A 20,102-nucleotide genomic window follows, 5' to 3' on the forward strand; every position below is an offset into this window, starting at 1 on the left:
CCTACCTCTGCTTTCCAAGTACCGGGATTAAAGGCATGCGCTACCGTGAGTGGTATAATTTTTTTAATGGGTAATTTGCTGTTAAAAGGGGGGGAAGGAGGCTTTCAGAATGGGTACCACCTTGGGCTCTCTCCTGGAGTCACCTGCAGCATTGCAGATGTACTCATGCCTGGTCCCTGCTCCCCAGAATTTCTTGGTTCAGTAGAGCAGGGGAGTTTCTGGTCATCAGGATTTTGAGCAGCTATCCAGGTGCCTCCCCTGTCTAGATAGGCCCATATCAGAGAGATGCTTATCAGTCTGGCACGGGCTAACTGCAGAGTGGAGGAAGGTTGCAATGGAATACAGAAATAGCAGTAAGTGGAAGCCCCCAAGGTGGAACACTGCAGTCTGGTTCAGGCTAGATGCACAGACATGCCCCAGGAATCTTGGATTTCAGTGACAGCGGGACAGTCATCTGTAACTGAACTCAACGTGGCTCACATTCTGGAAGCCATCAGGACGGAGCGCTCAGTGTTTCCTTGGACAAGCGGAATTCCCACTGGATGCACCAAGCGGCTTAGATGGTGCCAGCCTGGATAGAGGTGAGCATGGCCATGACTGGGGTGTCTCCCTAGACTGGGTAGGACCGCAGCTCTGAGGATAGGTGACCACGCAGGACTGGAATACTGAGGACAGCGTGTTCTGCAGAAGCATCTGGACAGGACTGTTTGTGTATTTAACAGAATCAAACTTAGAGCATTTCCAAAAAGGCTTTACGGATAGCTCATGCCACATCGAGGCCAAATTGAGCAGAGAAATCTGGTCAACCTTGACTCTCAGGATGGATGCTAAGAAGAAACAAAGACCTGCCTGCCTCGGGCTGGCGGCTACCTGCCCTCTAGACAGATGGTGGGAGAGGATGCTGAGGGAGTCTGCGGGGCCCCTCTGACGGCTGGGGAGCCTAGGCTTGGAACAGTTAGTAGTGTGGATGGCGCCAGGGAGGCTGTTCTGAGCCAGGGTAGACAGTGCAAAGGGGGCCTATTCTGAGCCTCTCCTAAGCTCTGGGCACATAAAGGCAACAGTCTCTATCTTCAAACACAGAAACACGCTCACCCCTTCATCTTATAGTCCGCTAAAAACAGGAGACAGTGCCAACTGATGTTTCTCTAGGATTCACCGTGTTCAGAAATCTCTCCTTCCACACTGAATTCCCTGTTACGAAGGCTGCTATTTTATCTTCTAGTACAGTCTGGTCCTGGAACAGTCTGCTCTATCAGCCAGCTGTACCCGCCCTGCTCACTGTCTGTGGAGACTTACCAGCTCCCGGCTCCAGTGGCAAGGTCTTTCTGGGGAGTGGACCCTTTCCACCCGAGGAGGGAGGCTCCTGCCTGAGAGAGGGCATAGGGTGCTCATTCCCTTTCTTGACGATCAGGAGGGCGTGTTTGTGTAGCTGGGCCTGGTGTAGAACCTTTGCAACCTCACTGTGGGCTAAACCAGCTAAGGAAGTGCCATTGATGGAGAGAAGGAAATCCCCTCGGCTCAGGGTCCCTTCCTGAGAAGCCACACCCTGAGAAAACACCCTGTGGACCTAGGACAGAAAGGAAAAGACAAATCACAAAACTGATAGTGAGAGGGTAGCTGCAAACCCAGTCAAGGAGCTAGTCCTCACTTATCAGTGAGCACAGTGAGCAGGGTGGAATTACAAATCTTTGTAGCACCCTGACCCAGGTGTCCACAGGGATAAGACCTGGGCTTGCCCATTAAAAATGGCCTCAAGGTCGCCGAGTGCTACAATGTTACAATTTGCAAGCATGGGGCACTTGACCTTTTTCTATTGCGTAACCATAAAATTGCTACAATATAGCATTATGCTGACATATATTGCATTTGACCTACACATCAAGTTAGCTTTGGGTAAAAACACTGGAAACACTGCACTATTTTCTCCTGTTGAGCCCAGACCTCAGGGTCCCCCCAAAACCACAACCACAACCACCATGGAGTCCATACTCGTATATAAAAGCAAAGAGCCTTTATTTAAGTTTAAGCTTGGACTCTCCATTCGTCAGACTCAGCAGCAGAAAGTACCAAGCCCAGTTTATCATAGTAGAGGTTGGGGTGAGGGGGTTTCTAGGGTTCAGGACCCTGATTAGCTGACATTGGTCTAGGAGTCTTGGCAAAAGGGGAATAGGTGATTCCTGGGCACAGGGACATCTGGCCATCTTATCTAATCTTGGCTAATGGTCGGACGTCAGGTCCTACCCTTTAGATGCTGGCCCTCCCTGGGTGGTGTCAGCTTATGGCTTTTCCTGGAACCTGGTGCTGCCTTGGCAGTAGTGAGCCTGGGGCCCCACATTGCCCTGACCCCACATTCCCATGCTCCCGTTTTCATGATGGTAGAAGGGACCAAAACTCATATCTCTGACTGGAATGTGTGTTCTAATCAAATTCTGCTGCTTACCGAGGAATATTCCAAGAGCCTTGTAGCATGACTGCTTACCATGACTGATTTTGGCTCCATGTCTGCCCCTCCTGCCACACTGAATCCAAGACCTGAGCCTTCTTTTTTATTCAAGACTATGAAGCAAGTGTCTTCATTGTTCTGGTGAAGAGAAAGAAGACGGTTTACTGTGCATTCCTTGTACGTACAAGCACTCTACAATGGGAGCCACACTCCCCAGGTCCACAATCATTAGCAAACCTGGGCTTCAAAATAAGTACCAAGAGCCAGGATAAAGGCCCATTGCAGCCATGTTTTATGTACCAGTGTGCCCATATTTGGTTATTGAATTGCAGGTGCAATTCATATTTGTCATTAAACAAAGTATTTTGAAATTTGACTTCACCCCCGTTTTAGACATGATCCATTAACATTTCAAAGCTCTACAGTGCTCGGTTTTTCATGAAGTAATCACCACGGGCTTCAAGATAGCCTCAAGCTAACGAACTTTGAGGACTGGGCAAAAAGGGAGCCGAAAACCACTCGTGGGTTCAGTTGATCAGGAAATCTGATGGATGAGTGTTTAGTTCTATTGGTAAGTCCTGAAGACTTGGGCACCTTCAGCCAACCTGGACCAGTGCATAGAAAGGTGACCCTGACCTCTAGGCTTTCTCAACAAACACAGCTGCACACATGTGGCTTAGTGAGTGGTCTTTGCAGTTTCTGGATGGTAGTCTGATGCTGGGACACGGACACTCTTCCTAGAGCAGGGACAGTGCACCTTAAAATGGGCATGCTGTCATCAAAACTTGTTTATTTAAATTATTTTTTGCAGGGGTATTTGGAGAAACAAGTATACTAGTGGCTGATGGTCAGGGCCGATTTTGCCTGAGAAACTTGGGACAGCATTGGGAAGCCAGATAAACAGCGTCTTCCCACCAAAGCTTGAGTGTGTGGTAGCCAGAAAAGCAACCTGGAATTTTGACCTCTCTGATCTTTCATGGACCACCAGGAGGCCCCAGGGTATTGGTTTGCGCAGTTCTGGTGTTAGCCCCTGCATCCCACGCTCTGTGGGAAAAGCAGAGAAGTGCCACTGGCATAGACGGAGAGGAAAGAGGGACAGGGAAAGAAGACTACATTTTGATGAACCATCAATGGTCCTCAACACCAAACTGCACTCCTGTTGAGGGTGTCAGACCAATAGCGGGGCCTGGCGTTGGGTCTGCACCCAAAGCACCGCGTTGCCTCTGCCTTCTGAGAGTACATCTTATGTCCCTGTCTGGTTGAGGCTTTCTTGTGTCCTTGTGCACTGTATCTGCTACAACACCTTTGGAGCAAAGACGGCCTGGCAGGAATGAGACAATGTCTCAGAGTGAGACTGTGGCCCATGACACAGGCCTGCCAGTGAGGGGGGTAGCAAGACGATGGCTAAAGCTGTCCACCCCACCAAGGGTCTCGACTATATGTACCTGAACCAATCAGCTGAGAATCTGAATGGAGAGGGAACGAGTAGGTATTTGTTTCCGATTGCCCCCACTTCCCTTCCCCATCTCCTCCTCATCCTGGTCCATTAGATGGTAAGGCTGCCCCTTAACGGAGAAACTCCAGATGGTGCCAGGTGGCGGGGCGGGTAATTGCATTCATTGTGTTTGTGGATGCCATTAGTAACCCAGCATGTTATCAGTCATGTCTATTCGCTTTTTTCTCTACACGTGTTCACCTGTCGAGGTTCAATTTCTTACTACCCCAAGAGGAGCTCTAGGTGGGAACTCATGCTGTCTTTCCTTACTCCTCACTGTCACACAGGGCCTGGGGTTTAGCAGCTCTTCAGGGCCCAAGTGAGACTATAGCAGTGTGAGCCTTTCACCAGCAGGTGGCTCCCCTTCCTAGTTTATGGCCACACTGGAAAGGACGGAGGTACACAGAAGTACACAGTGGTTTAGCATCTCCCCTGCAAACTCGTCCATGGGGTGGAAAGGCTGCCGAACAGTGCTGCAGGGGACACCTCCATCGCAGCAAGGTGCAGCCTCTCCAGCGCAGCAAACAGACTGAGCCCAGCATCTGCCCCCATGGCCCCAGCGGCGCTGCCCTGCCGTTCAGGTGTCCACTCACCTCTGATTGTGCCTTCGCTTCCTGAATGAGCGTGAAAATGGTGGATTTTGAGCCCACTGATGATAAAACAGCCTGTAATTTCTGCTGGTCCCCCGCTGAGGCGAGGAGTTGATCCAGACTAAGTGAAAAACACATTTGAAGAAGGTTGAAAGGAAAACAACCTGTTCATTTCCTGAGGACTTCCTGCCATGCTGTGGCCTCCCACCCCAGAGTAACCACAGAATCCTGCAAAGCCAGCTTGAATATCCTTCCTCGACAGTGTAGCAAGTGAGTTTGGGGATCCCTCTAGGGTGGTAAGGGATCAGAGCAGGAGTCTAGCAGACAGCTCTGACATGTTTAGAAATCGGAGGCCCTGGTGAAACATTTTTAAATGGCCAGAGTTTCCACGTAGTTAGCAGTTTCCAGCTGCTTCTAGAAGCCCAGAATTCCCTGAGGCATAGCCTGTTCCCCTACCACCTCCCCTTCTTGTTACTCATGTCCTTGAAGTCACCACACATTGGCGGGCATAGGTGGCTTTCAGGGCTTTTTGTGCTTCTAGGACTGATAAATGCTCTGTAGTTAGGTGGTGGTGGTGGTGCACGCCTTTAACCGCCACTCGGGAGGCAGAGGCAGATGGATTTCTGTGAGCTAGAGGCTAGCCTGGTCTACAGAGCAAGTCAGGACAGTAAGAGCTGTTACACAGAAAAACTTCATTTCAAAAAAACAAACAAACAAACAAATAAAAAAGAAAGAAAGAAAAGAAAATGCAATGATGGCCTGGATTGGATCCTGGAATAGAAAAGAACATTGTGGAATTGATTCAGCCAAATCTGAAGCTGGTGGCTTTATGCATATGGCTGGCTGTTCGGGGTTAAGTCTTTACTTCTCACTAATGGACCAGGGTTGTGTAAGGTGTTGATTAGGGAGAGTGGGGAGAGGTGGCATGGGGCTCCCCTATCACCTTTGCAAACTGTCTAAATCTACAAGCATTCTCAATGGCTTAAGAAATGGCTTAGATACTCACGTCATCGACCAGCTTCTCCCAGAAGGTAAGATCCGAGCAGGTTCATTTTCTTCCCTGACTCCAGTGGGTATGGTGGCGTCACTGACTGGAGGGCTCCCTCCTGGGAAGACTCTGGTCCTACCATTCATAGGACATGCAGGGGAGGCTGCTCCGTCGAGGCCTGGATGACCTCTAGCTGGGGAGCCAGCTGGAGAGGTAGCGGGGGAACCAAGGGACCTTCTGGGGATGATTTCCAGCTGGGTCCTGAAGAGCCCGGCACCCGGGCCAGCGGAGTAGTCCTCGCCACCGCACAGCTTGTCCAGGTCTGGCATGCTCAAGGCTCTCAGCTCCTGGAGCTTGGATCGGGAGACGGGGGAAGGCTGGGTGTGGCGTACTGAGGACTTGTTCCTCTTCGTGGGTGAGGAGGCTGGGGTCCCTGTTGAAGTGGGAATGCCCACAGGGACGAGTGATTTCTTTGGGTCTGAACTGGGGCCCTTGCTGCTAGTCTCTGTTGGATTCTGCCTGGAGACAGTCAGTGTCATGCTGGACGGGGACTTGGTCATCTGCGGAAGAAGGCCGCTGGCTTCGCTCTGGCTTTCACTGCAGGAACTCAGGCTTCGCCTCAGTGACCTTGCTGTCACGTCTCTGGGGTGGCTGAGGCTCCCTGAAGTAATGCTGCCAGATGATCGCCTGCTAATGGGAGGTTTGGAGCTCACGGATAGGAACGGGGATGTGGTAGACTTGGCTGTGGGCCGGTCAGAATTGGCCAGGTTCTCAAAAGACTTGATCCTCTGCTTCACAGAGAAAAACGAGGTAGATTCATGGTGCCAGTTCTGCTCATAGTAGTAATGCCTCCTAGTGGCTTTGACCTTGTCTGGGACGAGGCAGCTCGCCTCAGGGACTGCGCTGGTGTCCCCTCCATCCATAGGTGGTAGGTTCTTCGATGTTTCCAGAAGAGGCTTCACACTGTACGTACCCTGTCCATTAGTCACGCCTTTGGCTGCCTTGGTCTCAGAGAGACCGATACTCATCACAGGGGCCTGGGGATCCTGAGGCGAGCAGCTTGGGCTATGTGGGGAAGGACTTTCTCGTCCAAAGTGGCTTGAGAATTGGGCTGGCATGGAGTAAGTCCTGGTGGCTGGCCTCGGTGTGAAGTAGGGGTGCTCCTCTCCCCCGGGGCCTATGGGTATACCATTCTTGGACACCCCTAGGGGGGCTGGCATCTGGCTTGATCTGCCTTGGGAGGAATCTGATGTCTTAGCAGGTAGCTGCGGGGAGGAGGCTGGTTTGGCCATGCCGAAGGGCCAGCGTATTTCCCGCTCCACCTGGGAGGCCTGAGAGGGAGGTGACCCCGCCCACTGCCGGAGACCGAGTCCACTCTTTTCCCTACAGCTGCTCTGGGTCAAGAGCCCTCCCTGTCTGTCACCATCAGGTGGCTTGTCACCACACACATTCTTTGGCGTTCTTTCAGAAGAAATATCAACTATTTTCAGCTGGTTTGTCCCTTCTACATGATCCCTAGTGATTTTTTCACTTCTGTTCTCAATGATCCCCCCGGGCTGGGCTGCTTCTGACACCACCAAGTCCACTCGGCTGGGTGTGAGCGGCCTGCTCTGTCTGCTCCTTGGTGCTGTGGGACTCACTGACTCAGAGTCACCATGAAACACCTTGCCCTCCGCTCCACACCCTGGGAACCTGGAGACGGCCGGACAACTTGTGTCAGATTCCAAGCAGACAGCCATGTGGAACCGACTGCTTGCACTTTGCTCAGGGAGAGTCTTGGGGGAGGTCAGGGGTAAAGCGAAGGTTTTGATGCCCGCGTCTGATGTCGAGGTCCTTGGTGGCCCCGAGGGAGCCAGGGGTGGCTTGCCCTCAGGCTTGGGGGTGTCCACAGGAGCGTTGTTAGGCTCTTGGTCAGCTATGTGGAGCCGGTGTGACACCGCCTTAGAAAGCATTGTATGGGAGGCCTGGGGTGAAACCAAGGTCTTCCTGTGGTCGGTTCCGCTGGCCTTGACAGAACTGGCCACGGGGCCCTCAGGACCACTTTTGCCTTTACCACTCAGTCTCCTCAGCCGAGGGCCGAACTTGGGTTTCTGACAGTTTTGTGTTTCCACTGGAGTTTTCTTGGAGAGGTCTGTATTTTCCTCGCTCTTCTGCACTGGAGGAAAACCCTTAGGCACAGCCAGCCCCTTGCTGTGGCTGGTGCTCACTGTCTGGGCTTTGGAGCCGGGACTTGTAGTCAGCGTCGAGGACTGTTCCGTCTCAGATTTGCTTTGCGAATGTGTACCCTGGCTATTTTTATTTATTTCCTTAAACCAGGCCATGATGGGCCTCCTGGAGATTGTTTTTGGTTTCTGTAGTAAATCGTCCGGGTTGCGACTCTTGGCAATGTGTAGGTCTGCCAAAACAGTCTCTCCATTCTTCGGGCCCTCGGCACCCAGGGCATAGATACCGTGCATCACGCTAGCGGCAGCTGCTTCAGCTTCTTCTTCGTCTGGGCTTCCTTTACCCAGCAGGTCACATTCCAAGCCATTCACCACATTCGAGTTCCTTAGTGCAAATGGCAGGTTGTGACCATGGCTGGCCATTTCTGAAGGCTGGCTGTCTCCTACGACTGAGCTCGTGCCGGTGGTGGCCACGATTTCTTCTGTGCGTGAGGGCCTGCCGCTCTGTGAAGCCTTTATGCCCACCTGCGTCTCATGCTCCTGAAAGCTGACATCCAGGAAGGAAAACGGCTGGGAAGAGCTTGAGATGGAGGTTTGTGAAGTCCCTGGCAAGGAGCAGACTCTTTCACAGGCGCCCCCTGCCGCCGGCTCACTCAGAGTGCTGTCCTGGAGTGGCAGAATTCGACAGAGTGCAGCCCGGGCAGGGGGATGGGCAGTGCCCGGGTTCTCGGGGCAGCCACTTGTGGAGCAAATTTCTATCTGCTCATCCTCAGACTCACTAGTTCCTCCCTGATGAGAGGACCCATGCGAATGGGGAGGCGACCAGCTGTTCCTGGCGGCTGCTTGTGGCACTTCAGCAAGAGACTCAGGGTCGGAAGAGGAGTCTTCAGCATCGCCATACATGGACGAGAGTGATGGCTCCGTACTGTCTCCCGGGCCCGAGATGGAGATACTGTCTTCATGGAAACTGCTAAAATTTCTGGAGTAGTTGTTTAAAAAGTTCTTGTTCACAGCAAAATGTTTGTCGGGATGGATGGAATCCAAAACGGAAGGCTGGGACGCCCACTGTGGGGGCGGGGGAGGGCCTGTGCCCTCAGTCTTCCTTGGGGAGGATGTGTGGTCACTTCTGACTGACTGGGCATGGTGGGAACTGCCATCCCCAGCTCCTTCTTGTGACTGGTCCTCAAAAATGCCCAGGTGAGCCCCGAAGTCTGCTTTCTGGGAGAATTGTGACCTTGCCTCAGAGGCTTCCCTGATGAAGTTGTCTGTCACAGGGCTTTCTCTGTTCCCTGACAGGGTCCTGTCGGGAGTCAGTGGCAGAGAGGGGCTGGCATGTGATGTCTTCTCAGACATACAAGCTTTATCTTCGAGCTGAGGACCATCCTTCCAGCTTCTAGGTATGCAGAGTTCCGTTGTTTCCAAGTCCTTGCTGGGACCTCGACTCCTTTCTTGGGACACAAGGGAGAGATGGGGGATGGCGGTAGCTGGTGTTGTTCCTGTGCTCATGGGGACAGCTGGTCTCCTGGTGTTGGGAGAGCTGTCCCCAGGTGCAGCCCAAGTCCTGCTGAAGTCAGGAGGAGCCAAGGCCTTCTCTCTGGGAGACGTATTCTGCTCGCTGTCTGGTTTCACTTTAGATATGTCCTGGGACTCAGGCTCCGTGGTCCTGGGAGACAAAGGCTGGCCAACTTGCTCGGTGATGGTGGAAGTCTCGCTGGAGACAGGATGAGCTTCCCTTCTCTTCCCTGGGGGAGGGGGAACTGAGGAACCATCCCATCCTGTATCGGGTGATAGGGAAAGTGTAAGCAAACAGAAACCTTCTAGAGGTTTAAAAAAGTATAAATAATTTCAGCCTACCTATAGACCTTCTGGTCTTTCTTTTCGTCTCTCAAATTGCAGAGTCCTCACAGCCAACAACCACTACCCTGCTCTAATGGCCTTAAAATAACTCAGACAGGCAGGACAGACATTTAAACTTGCCCATTTCTCTTTGTTTGCTTTCAGACAGGTGACACCAGAAATCCCCTGTTTAGATTTCTTGACCCAAGCACCTCTACTGGCAGCAGCTTTGGGGAGAGGCCGTTGGTCTTATTCCTTAGCTTTGGCCTAGACTGGGCAGAGGCGTCAGATCTCGTCCCATTCCTGCACCTGTCTGATCATGAGTGACTTCAGCCTCAGATTGCACCAACAGTTGACCCTCCAAATTCAAGAGACTTACCTTTTCAATTTGCTTTTTGAGATGGTCTCTCTGTGGGGCCCTGTAGACCCTCTTGACTCAGCCTCCATGGCAGGCCTGTGCCTGCACACTTAGTCAAAGGGCTTGTTTTTTAGCAAGGAGATGGAGCTAAAGGGAACGACAGATGCTCCAGCTAGGGTTCCCATTGACACGGGGCTCGAGCTTTGCCTTTGCCATGGCTTGGAGAAGCAGGAGACCTGAACACCAGCTAGTCCAGGAAACCTCAGCAGTGGGGGAGCTTGAGAGGGGTCATGAGGGACAGTGTGACCCAAATGGTGAGGAGGAAAACAGGTTGAAAGCAGACAGGTACAAAACACGGACCTCTGAGGTGCGGGGACAGGGGGCAGCCGGAAGTCAAGTCCCAGAGTGGTTCTGAGAGTTGCCCTGACCTGGAGGTGTCCCCTTGGAAAGCCTTCCAGTGGGCACTCTCTTGGGCGAATCTCACTTTGGCATGTATCATCTCACAGTGGGGAAGCAGGCTCAGAGCCATGCGAAGTCTCGGTTTGAGAAGCATTCCCCCAAATGTTAAGTTCCTCTCACATCTTGTCTATGAAATCATCGGGTGGTTTTTTTGAGACAGAGTTTGTCTGTATAGACTCAGAGGTCTGCCGGTCCTCTAGAGTGCTGGAATTAAAGGTGTGTGCCAACAACGCCCTGCTATTGGTTGTTTTTGAGAGAAAGATAGGCTCAGGTTGGCCTTGAACTTCTGGTCTTGTTACTGACCCTGTGGTGTTGAGAGTACAGGTCTGTACCACTGTGCTCACATACGGGGCACTGGGGAGCAAACCCAGGGCCTTGGACTGGCACAGGCTAGGTAAGCACTCTCCCAACTAATTCTGCTACATACCCAATGATAGGATTTTAGCTACAATGTTTCTTTCCCTGTTTGGTGGTACTGAGCATTTGAACCTAGAGGCTTGAACATGCCAAGCAATCACTTCCCCACTGAATTCTATCTCTAGCTCTAGATTTTCTTTAAGAAGGGGTTTTACTTTGAGGCCATGGTTAGCCAAGCTGGCTTCATACTCAAAGAGATCCATCTGTTTGTCTCCTGAGCACTGGGATTAAGGTGGGTAGCACTGATGTAGCCCAGTCTCAATTTAAAATTTTTTTTCAAAATTACATCTATTTATTGTGTGTGTGTGTGTGTGTGTAGACCATACTGCATTACATGTGCAAGTCAGAGAAACAGCTTGAAGTTGCTTCTCTCCTACCAAGTAAGTACTGGAGATTTAAACTCAGGTGGCCGAGTACCATTCCTGTGCTTGTGAACTCTCAAGTGTAACATCTTTACTTCTGCTGACACCAAACACGGGTGGGGGGGGGGGGGTGTGGATGGCAGTGTGACAAGAGTAAGGGACTCAGGCCATTTTAAAAAAGCATTTATTATGGTGTGTGTGTGTAGGTCAGAGGATAGCGTGTAAAGGGAATGCTCTCTCCTTTTGTATGTGGGCTCAGGGATCTAACCCTTGAGCCACGTCTCTGGCTGCCAAAGGCCACTTAACAGTTTCAGATTCGCTGACTAAACATTCACTAAGAGGCACATTGCTGTGCAGTTTTTGTTAGTGAGCTGAGTTGCTGCAAAGTGTGTATCTTCAGAGGTTTGCATATTTATTTATTATTTATTTTGAGACAGGATCTCGTGTACCCCAGGCCAACCTTGAACTCAGAGTTCCCGACCCTCCTCTCAGATTACAGAAGTGTAAGACACCACAACCAGTTGTGATGCTGGGATCCAGCCCAGGGCTTCATGTGTCTGTGAAAGCCCTGTATTAATGGAGCCTTATTCCCCAGCCCCCCTTCGGGAGATGAGGTTATCTGGAGGTAACCCTTGGACTGCCTTTCAATGCTTCATTTGGAAACCCCAGAAGATGTCCCCCATGGGCACACCCCCAGGGTGGAAGCCTTCAGGGATGCAGGTCCAGCTGCCTCCTAGAGCAGACCGCAGTGACTCACCAGGGCTCAGTGTGGCTTATGCCATCCCTGCCATGCAGGAACAGTCACCACGGTAGCTGCTTGACCATTGCTTTCTCTGGGCGCCCGAGGCTAAGAAGTGTGTTAGGTATCACACCGAGAAAAGCAGCGGCACAGGATGTGATTGATCCTCTACCTGTTGTACACACAATGGGACTAGCAGTACCAACTGGACACACAGAGGAAGAGCGATGGAGAACTCCTCTCCATCTTCTCGGTTGGGTCAACAACTTCCTAATTTATACAAGAAAGAGACCTGCATTTCATTACAGAGCTAGCAGCAAATAGGGCGTCTACGCTCCCCACACCTCTCTTCTGAGTTTCTCTCACAACAACTCTGCCGAGTCCTTGGAGGTTTCAGTCCCTGCTCCTGTTTTAAGAGAACCAATCATGGCTGCCTGGGCTGCAGGTCAGCCCTCAGGACCAGCATAGCTATTGTCTTGTTCCTACACACAAGGACAGATCAGTCTTTCTTCCTGTCTGAAAGCCATCTCAGGAAAACTGTGTGTGCCTGTATGTACCCTATCAAATGCCCATCACATGCTCAGCTTATACATGCAGGTGTGATTCTTCTCCCTTAGGAAAATCACATATGCGCATACACATAATGCATACTGCTTTCCTAACAGTGCTTTCTTAGTACAGGGTACATGGAGAAACCTCACAGATGCCTCAGGATCCAGCGCACAAGGCAGGCAACTGAGGATTTGTGTGACTTGTTAGGAGTCCCTGCATGTATCAGAGCTTGGATTCGGACCTGGCCTGTGTATGATGTCGTATATTTCTTGCCTTGTATCATTTTTCAGACATGTCCTAAGGTCAGGACTGTTTATTTATTGATTATGTGTATATGTGCAGGGACTTGGTGCCATGGTACCTGTGTGAAGATCAGAGGACAACCTGTAGGAGGCAGTAGTCCTCTCCTACCATATGAGTCCCGGTGGTTGAATTCAAGTCTTCAGGATTGCCAGCAAGCATCTTTACCTGACAACCCATTTCATGGGCTCAAAAACCAGATTTTTTTTTTAAAGGTAAAGAGTTCCTTCTTTTATCAATTGTGTGTTTTAGGATCTTTCCCTTAAAAATTTACATTTTGAAGAATATCTTTTCTGTACATTGGAAAGCATTTATTTTTGATAAAATAGAAGGAAGAAGGGCCATGCTCAATAGTCAAGGTCCCTTTGAGAATGAAAATACCACAAAAAGATGGAACACTAAAAATTGTAGGAGTCATGAAACTTAATATGCAGGGCAAACAATTCAGGTATACCTCCAGAAACCTAGAGGGCACCAGAGCATCAAACATTTCAGGTATACCGCCAGAGCCCTAGAGGGCGCCAGAGCATCATCGCACCAACTCTCTCAGGCTCCTTGCCCGTGAGACTTCAACCATAAGCAGCTTGGTAAGATTCAAGGTTTATATGTTAATTAAAACCTTGCACATGTATTGTTACATATTAATCATCATCAGTTCCTGACGCTTGTATGGTGTAAATTCCAGAGGGGACAGACAGACCCCTGCAGAGGGTTGGAAGCACAGCCGAACAGGTGGGACAGCTCTAGGGAACACAGAGCAGATGTCTTTTGACTCTGGGTCTGGGAGACTAAACGCCTCTCTGTCCCCAAAGAGCTTGCCTGTATAAACACCTCCCAAAGGCACAAACCCCCGAGGACCAGGAAAATTAGCCCGTCTAGAATAACTCCTTGGGTGGATACATTTTCTGCACGGTTTCAAATTAGGAGGAGATTGGTTTTGGTGATAAAAGAAAGTGGTCTCCTGCTTCTTCTATTTGGAGGGCAATGTAGGCTCCCAGGAGAACATTCTGACATTCTACAGAATGTGCACTCTTAGGGTGTACCTGGGCACTGGTCTCAAATGAAGGCTATTTTGAAAGGGGATATCCTGAACTGCCTGCCTCCGTGTAACTTCATATTCTGCAGATGGAACCCCATTTAAGTTAACGCGCTTAGCAGTAGAGTCAAATTGCTAATAAAAATTGTCTGTTTAGCATTCATTCAGTAGTGGGTGATTGAGAACTGGACCTGAAAGGTGGAGCAGAAACCCTGGTAACCGAATCATCACTGACTGAGGAAGGAGGAGCAACTGAGTGCACGTGCGTACGTGTGTGTTTGCATGCGTGCGTGTTTGTGTGCATGTGTGTGTTTGCATATGCGTGTGTGCGCACGTGTGTGTGTGTGTGCGTGGGGGGGGGGTCCGCATGCTTTCTGTGAGTAGTCAGCAGTGTGTAGGTAGACGATAGGTATGGTGGCATAAGCCTGTGATTCGAGCACCCAGGACTGACTGTAGCAGGGAGCCCACAAGTTCCAAATTTTAAATTTGTAGGACATCCCTGAGCCGGTGATGGCTCTTGATGTCAACCTTCAGACCTGGGTTCAATTCCCAGGAGAGACAGAACTATGGGAAATTGTCCTGTGACCTTGACGTGCAAACACACGGACACACACGGACAGACGGACGGACACACACACACACACACACGTACACATCCACACACACAAATATACACACTAAATAAATAAATAAAACGTAATAAAAATTTTATGGGACTGCCTTGATTGGCAAGGGAGCTACCTGATTTTTCTATTACCACAGACCACTAACACTTCAGTGGCTATCAGGACATTATGGTAATTACCAGCCACTAAGAAGATTCTCCTTTAAGGAAGTCACTTAATTCAGCTTGACTTAAAAAAAAAAAAAACCTGAAGATGTAATTGGTCATGATTTCCGCTTTCATGCAGTCAGTCCGTCTCCCATGATGCTTAGGCAGTTTTCCTACATTATTATTTATTTACGTCTTACTTTTCTTCGTGGAGGCTTTTACTGCCATTTCTCAGTGCGCTTGATTTCATACAAGCAGACTAGAGAGATTCGCGGGGGGCGGGGTGGGGGGGGGGGCGGGGAATCCCAGTTCTTATGTCTCATCCCTGTCACAAAACGAAGACCGAACACGGAAGCGCTCGACGTGGGACGCACACGGGGTGGGTGGGCACAGTGATCAAGGATGGCGATCTCATGAAGTCGACACCTAAATATTGATTTCCCTCAGCAGTTTTGCTTCCCTGTCCCTCAATGGAACCAACATTAACAGTCTTACCAGTCTCAGGGTGTGGCTCGCACTCTGGTGCACCGCCCTGCAGGCTCTCTGTGGGGGATCCAGTGATTGGGTGGCATGGGCTACTGGCTGCTCCACAGTTGGTGGGGACATATCTGTCCCCCGGGGTGGGATTTCCCCGAAGTTCCTGGCACAATGAGAAGCAGAAGCCACGTTAAAAGCTTTTCAGGGTTTCTGCATCCTAAGACAGTAGAGGAGAATCCGTTTGGGAGCCGGAAGACGGGCCTGGGAGCTGGTAGATCCAGGTTCTGGATTCTCATCCCTAAGCCTCAGATTTTTCAGCTTTCAAGAGGGGATGAAAAGACTTGCCAAATCTCAAAAGTTTTAAAGAGAAGATGAGAATAGCTATAAGAACAGCAGGTAAGGTTTCTATAGGTGGAAGGTACCTACTAACATGTGGCTAGCCAAGACTGTGAAATCAATTCCTAAGTTTGATAGCGAGGGAGAAGGCAAATTGGGAGAAATGAAACCAGTATGAGATATTTCAAGACTTCCCTTAGGCCAAGCGTCAATTACTTTATCTTCCTTTCTTCTATGGAATGCTCAACACAAAAACAAATTTAAAACTCACAAAAAAGCCCAATCATATTTATTTGAAATTAACCCACTGAGTTGGTGCATCATAAAGTGGCCCAAAGGTGGTGGCAGAAGGGGAGGGATGTCTGTCCGAAGGTATAATGTGTCTCTCACAACTCCTGTTAAAACTCATTTTGTAAGGTGTGTCAGTCATCGGCTGAGGGAAGCGTAGTGTTTAACTTAGCTAAGTTCTGGTGAGGGAGAACGGAAACACGAAAGCAGAAGAGTGTAGCTGGACAGAAGATGGCGTGGAAAGGGTCCCTCAACTGCGTATCTTAAAACAGTTCATTTTCTGTTACATGAGAGAGTTCTCACTAGGACCAGGGAGAAGGCTCAGTAAGAGCGCTTGCTACACACACATGAAGATCTAAGTTCAGATCCCAGCGCTGGGGCTGGGGCGTGAGTCACTGGCGCTCACTAGCTGTCTCCTTAGCTGGAAATCAGCATGTGCCAGTTTAGTGAAAGAGTCAGTCTCAAGGGAATAAGACAGGCAGTGATAGAGAGGAAACCTGATGCCCTCCCTGACCTATGCATACGCCCATGGGAATGTGTACCTACCTACATATATACATACATACACACACACACATACACACACACGTGCATACATACCAACAACCATCACATCACAAAATCTTTTAAAAGGTGCTGAATAGAAACAGTGGGAACACTGAAAGAGAAGACACCAGCTTCATATCTGAGGATGTCTTACGGTGAGTGAGACATTCTCCTTCCTTTTTTGTAAAGTCAAATTTTAGAACCAAAATTTTTATGAGAAAAGTATTTGACATAAAAATATTGCTCAAAAGCCCCCCCCATTCCAATTTTAAAAACATTTATTTATTTTTTGTTTTTTGAGACAGGGTTTCTCTGTGTAGCTCTGGATGTCCTAGAACTTGCTCTATAGATCAGGCTAGCTTTGAGCTCAAGAGTTCTGGCTGCCTCTCCCTCCTGGGTGCTGGGATTAAAGGTGTTTGCCACCACCGCCACCTCCCTCCCCATTTAAAGGTTTTATTTATTTTTATTCTGTGTGTGTGTTTGCCAGAATGTGTGTCTGTGCACCTCATGCCCTTGGAGGCGGCTGTGAGCCAATCCGCGGGTGCTAGGGTTTGAACCTGGCTTCTCTGGAAGAGTACCCAGTATGCCACCGAGCCATCTCTCCAACCACACAAAAGTTCTTATTGTAACTATTTCAAAGTTAGAAAATCGTGGGCTGGGATGGCTCAGTGGGTACGATCACTTGCCTCCAAGCCTGACAACCTCAGTTTGATCCCAGGGTCTACATAAAGGAGAGGAACGAATCCTTCAAGTTGGCCTCTGATTGCTACACCAGTGGCACAGCACATGTGTGACTGAGTGAGAGCGAGTGAGCAAGAGAGAGAGAGAGACAGGCGGAATATGCACACATTAAATACAATTAAGAATATATATATATATATATATATATATATATATATATATATGCCCCCACCTTGGTATATGTCTGTGTGCTTATGTTAACTATCTCATCTATAGCATGTCTAATCAGAACTGCTAACCTGACAGACAGGTGACACTATATTTGGCAAGAACTGTGTTTTAATAGATATCAGTAATTATGAATAAAAATCCTGATCTGGCCTTCTACGGTGGTCTTAATGGTGAGCCAGCGTGTGGGGAGGGATAGGGTACTGGTGATCAAATCCAGGTACTGGTGTATGTGCTATGTATGGGGCCAGCACTGCGCCCCTGAGCTACACCTCCCATCTAGATGGTATTTTATAAAAGGAAAGAACACACCTACTAATGGCATGTAGCTGCTTAGCCAGCGCTCTTAAGTGCTGAGCTGTCTCTCCAGGCTCAGTAACTAGAATTTTTGAGGAGAGGAGAAATTATGAATGCATAAGGTTAAGGGAAAAAAAACTTCTACTACATACAAATTTTGTGACTTTGTATTTTCCCGGTTTATGTACACATCCACTTTAAACCACAATAAACTATCTTCGTTAAATAAGGCCTTAAAAATCATCTCAGAGTCTTCACTCAGAGACTGGACAATTTCTCTTTTCCTCTTTGCTAGCAAAGAGATATACTGCAAAAATTAAGTGAACAATGAAATGATAATGAACACACGAGCAATTAGTTACACTAATTAATTTGTGTCCCCTGTGGTGGATGGACACTGCTATTTTGTGTGACATTTTCTTAGTTTTTTTTTTTTTCTGAGACAGGGCTTAGTTATGTATCCAGAGCTAGCCTCAAGCTCACCAATCCACCTGCCTTCACCTCCTGGAGTGCTAGCATTGCAGGCTCATGCTGCCATGCCTGGCTTCACACGACGTGAAGGGTTTATGTGGCTCTGATCACACTCACTCCCTTGTAGGGATCTTGAAAGCAATCGAGGGTCCCTCCTGACCTTATCAGCTGGACACAACAACAGTTAACATCTACTGGTCATTCCCATCAGCCAACCAAGGTGGAAAGCAACCCCCTGCCTCTGGGCCCAGAAAATCAAGGCCCGAAAAGGTCCAATGGTTTGCCCATGCTATCATTCAACTCGTGTCAATTGGTCAGTGGAGTTGGCCCCAGGCCCACAGCTTTAATCCCTCCACTCCGCATCATCACTGATGGCCCCATGCCCTGTGAGGCAGTGAGCACAGATCTTTGGCTGAGTCATCCCATGACTGACAGCCTGCCACCTCACTAATGGGCACCCATTACATGACTGTTGAAAGATAGTCCAGCCGTCACCACATGCTCATCCAGCTTGCCCTGTGCCTCACAAAGCCCTCGGCAGTCACTTGCGCAACATTTAGACTTAACAGAAAAGCCGGTCATTTACCTTCTCTGCAGTTCCACTTGGCTGATGGCCAGTGACTGTATCTTTCCTGGTTGGAGCCTGGACTTTCAGGTCTTGACCACATGGTCCGTTGGCTGTTCCACTGGGGGCCTCAAGGTGATCAGACCTTTTGTAGTGCGGGCTAATCCTAGCCACAGGCTTGTGTCTGGACACCAGATTTCCATTCTTCTGCGGTGGGGAGGTGGCATTTTCTGGGCTCCTTGAGCTCTGGGTGTCTACAGGGACTTTGTATTCCAGCTTTGGTGAACTTTTTGACCCTGAGAGTTCCTTTCTCCCAGAGCCTCCAGGCCCACTCTTGGTGGTTTCTACAGAGCCTGGCAGGCTGGATGCCTTGGGAGGAGTACCCACCATTCCATCAGGGATGCTATGCTCTAGGTCCAATACACTGCCAAGGAGAGGCACGGAGCAGGCCTTGCTGACCAGTGGTTTCTGGGGTCGGTCCTCTTGCTTACTTGTATCAATGCTTTTGGAAGAGGTTGTCAAGGTGGGCCGAGTGTTGTCATCTACCAGAGGCCTGCTGGGGTCTGGGAGGACTCCTGGGAGTGAAATGCAGTCCCCCTCACCATCAAAGTCTTCTTCGTCACTGGCGTCATTGCCATCATAGCCACGTATCCTTCTTTGGCGGAGGAGGGGGTTCCTGAGGACCTGTGGGCTTCCAGGGAGACTGGCTTGCCTGGCGACGGTTACCTGCTTGTGTAAGAGTCCAGAGGTCCTCTGGCTTCCAAGTGTCACAAGGCTGTTGGCCCTGGCTTTCCCTGTCTCCTTGTGAACTGCAATGGAAGGAGAGAGAAGAGTCAGACAAAAACAGGTTTCCAATTAGGCCTGACTTTATCACCTTAAAGAAATAAAACCCAGTGTTTGCTCTTCTAAGCACACCCTCTTGATCAAGAGTAAAGACCGTTTTGTCCAGTCACTTACAAACAAACAAACAAACAAACAAACACATTCTTGTCACTGTCCTTAAGCACTTCTGAATTTACACGTGCCAGGCACAGCCTCCAGCCACTGAAATTCCATGTAAACAACATGGTTTCTTGTGGTTCAAACAGCAAGGGCAGCCAGTCTATTGATTTTTTTATTCTGCTTGCCCCATTTTTATACACATAGACATACATATTGATACATATACAGACATGCATATCTTTGTGTGTGTGTGTTTGAGTGTGAATGCAGGTGAGTAGGCATGTGTTTATACATGGGCAGAGTTGGAGCACAATCTCAGGTGCCAGAGTCCTCCTCTTCCACCTCATTTGAGACACAGTGTCTTGCTTTTTGCCATTGCATATGGCAGGATGGCTGACCTAAAAACCCCTTGGGGGTTCTCCTGCCTGCCTTCCCTCTCTCTGTGCTAGGATTCCCGATTTCTGCCTTTACGTGGCTCCTAGGACCCGAACTCATCCCTAACTCATGCTTCAAGTGTTTTTCCTACGGAGCCATCTCACCCTTAAGAACAATAACAAAAGCCAACTTCCGGTTATTTAACTTGAATGGCGGGCTTTCTAGGGGTGGGGAATCTATAGTTCAGCTTCATTCTGTCCCCCGAGTTACTGAGGGTCTGACCTAAATGCCGAGAACACCTCTCTACCAGGTACCGTGGCTAGCATGTCCCTCACACCTGTGTTCTCACCACCTGGGTCCTTCCCTCCTTGTTTGTCACAAAAGGGC

At 49.5% G+C, this 20,102-nt stretch overlaps 1 protein-coding gene across 4 annotated transcripts in view; it reads right to left on the reverse strand.

The window, feature by feature from the left end:
- Nucleotides 1-20,102, reverse strand: part of Pdzd2 (PDZ domain containing 2) — a 358,456-nt gene that overhangs the window by 6,963 nt on the left and 331,391 nt on the right. For all 4 annotated transcript variants that reach the window (XM_041632042.1, XM_041632040.1, XM_041632041.1 and 1 more), the window contains 6 exons: nucleotides 18,420-19,207; nucleotides 15,005-15,149; nucleotides 5,535-9,453; nucleotides 4,532-4,649; nucleotides 2,480-2,581; nucleotides 1,297-1,567 (listed from right to left, as the gene is read on the reverse strand). In XM_041632042.1, the coding sequence (XP_041487976.1) occupies nucleotides 1,297-1,567; nucleotides 2,480-2,581; nucleotides 4,532-4,649; nucleotides 5,535-9,453; nucleotides 15,005-15,149; nucleotides 18,420-19,207 (5,343 nt within the window). The remainder of the gene's footprint in view (nucleotides 1-1,296; nucleotides 1,568-2,479; nucleotides 2,582-4,531; nucleotides 4,650-5,534; nucleotides 9,454-15,004; nucleotides 15,150-18,419; nucleotides 19,208-20,102) is intronic.

This window comes from Microtus oregoni, unplaced genomic scaffold (assembly GCF_018167655.1).
Source record: "Microtus oregoni isolate MIOR12 unplaced genomic scaffold, Mior012 000040F_ref0000088, whole genome shotgun sequence".
In the NCBI taxonomy this organism is placed as follows: domain Eukaryota; kingdom Metazoa; phylum Chordata; class Mammalia; order Rodentia; family Cricetidae; genus Microtus; species Microtus oregoni.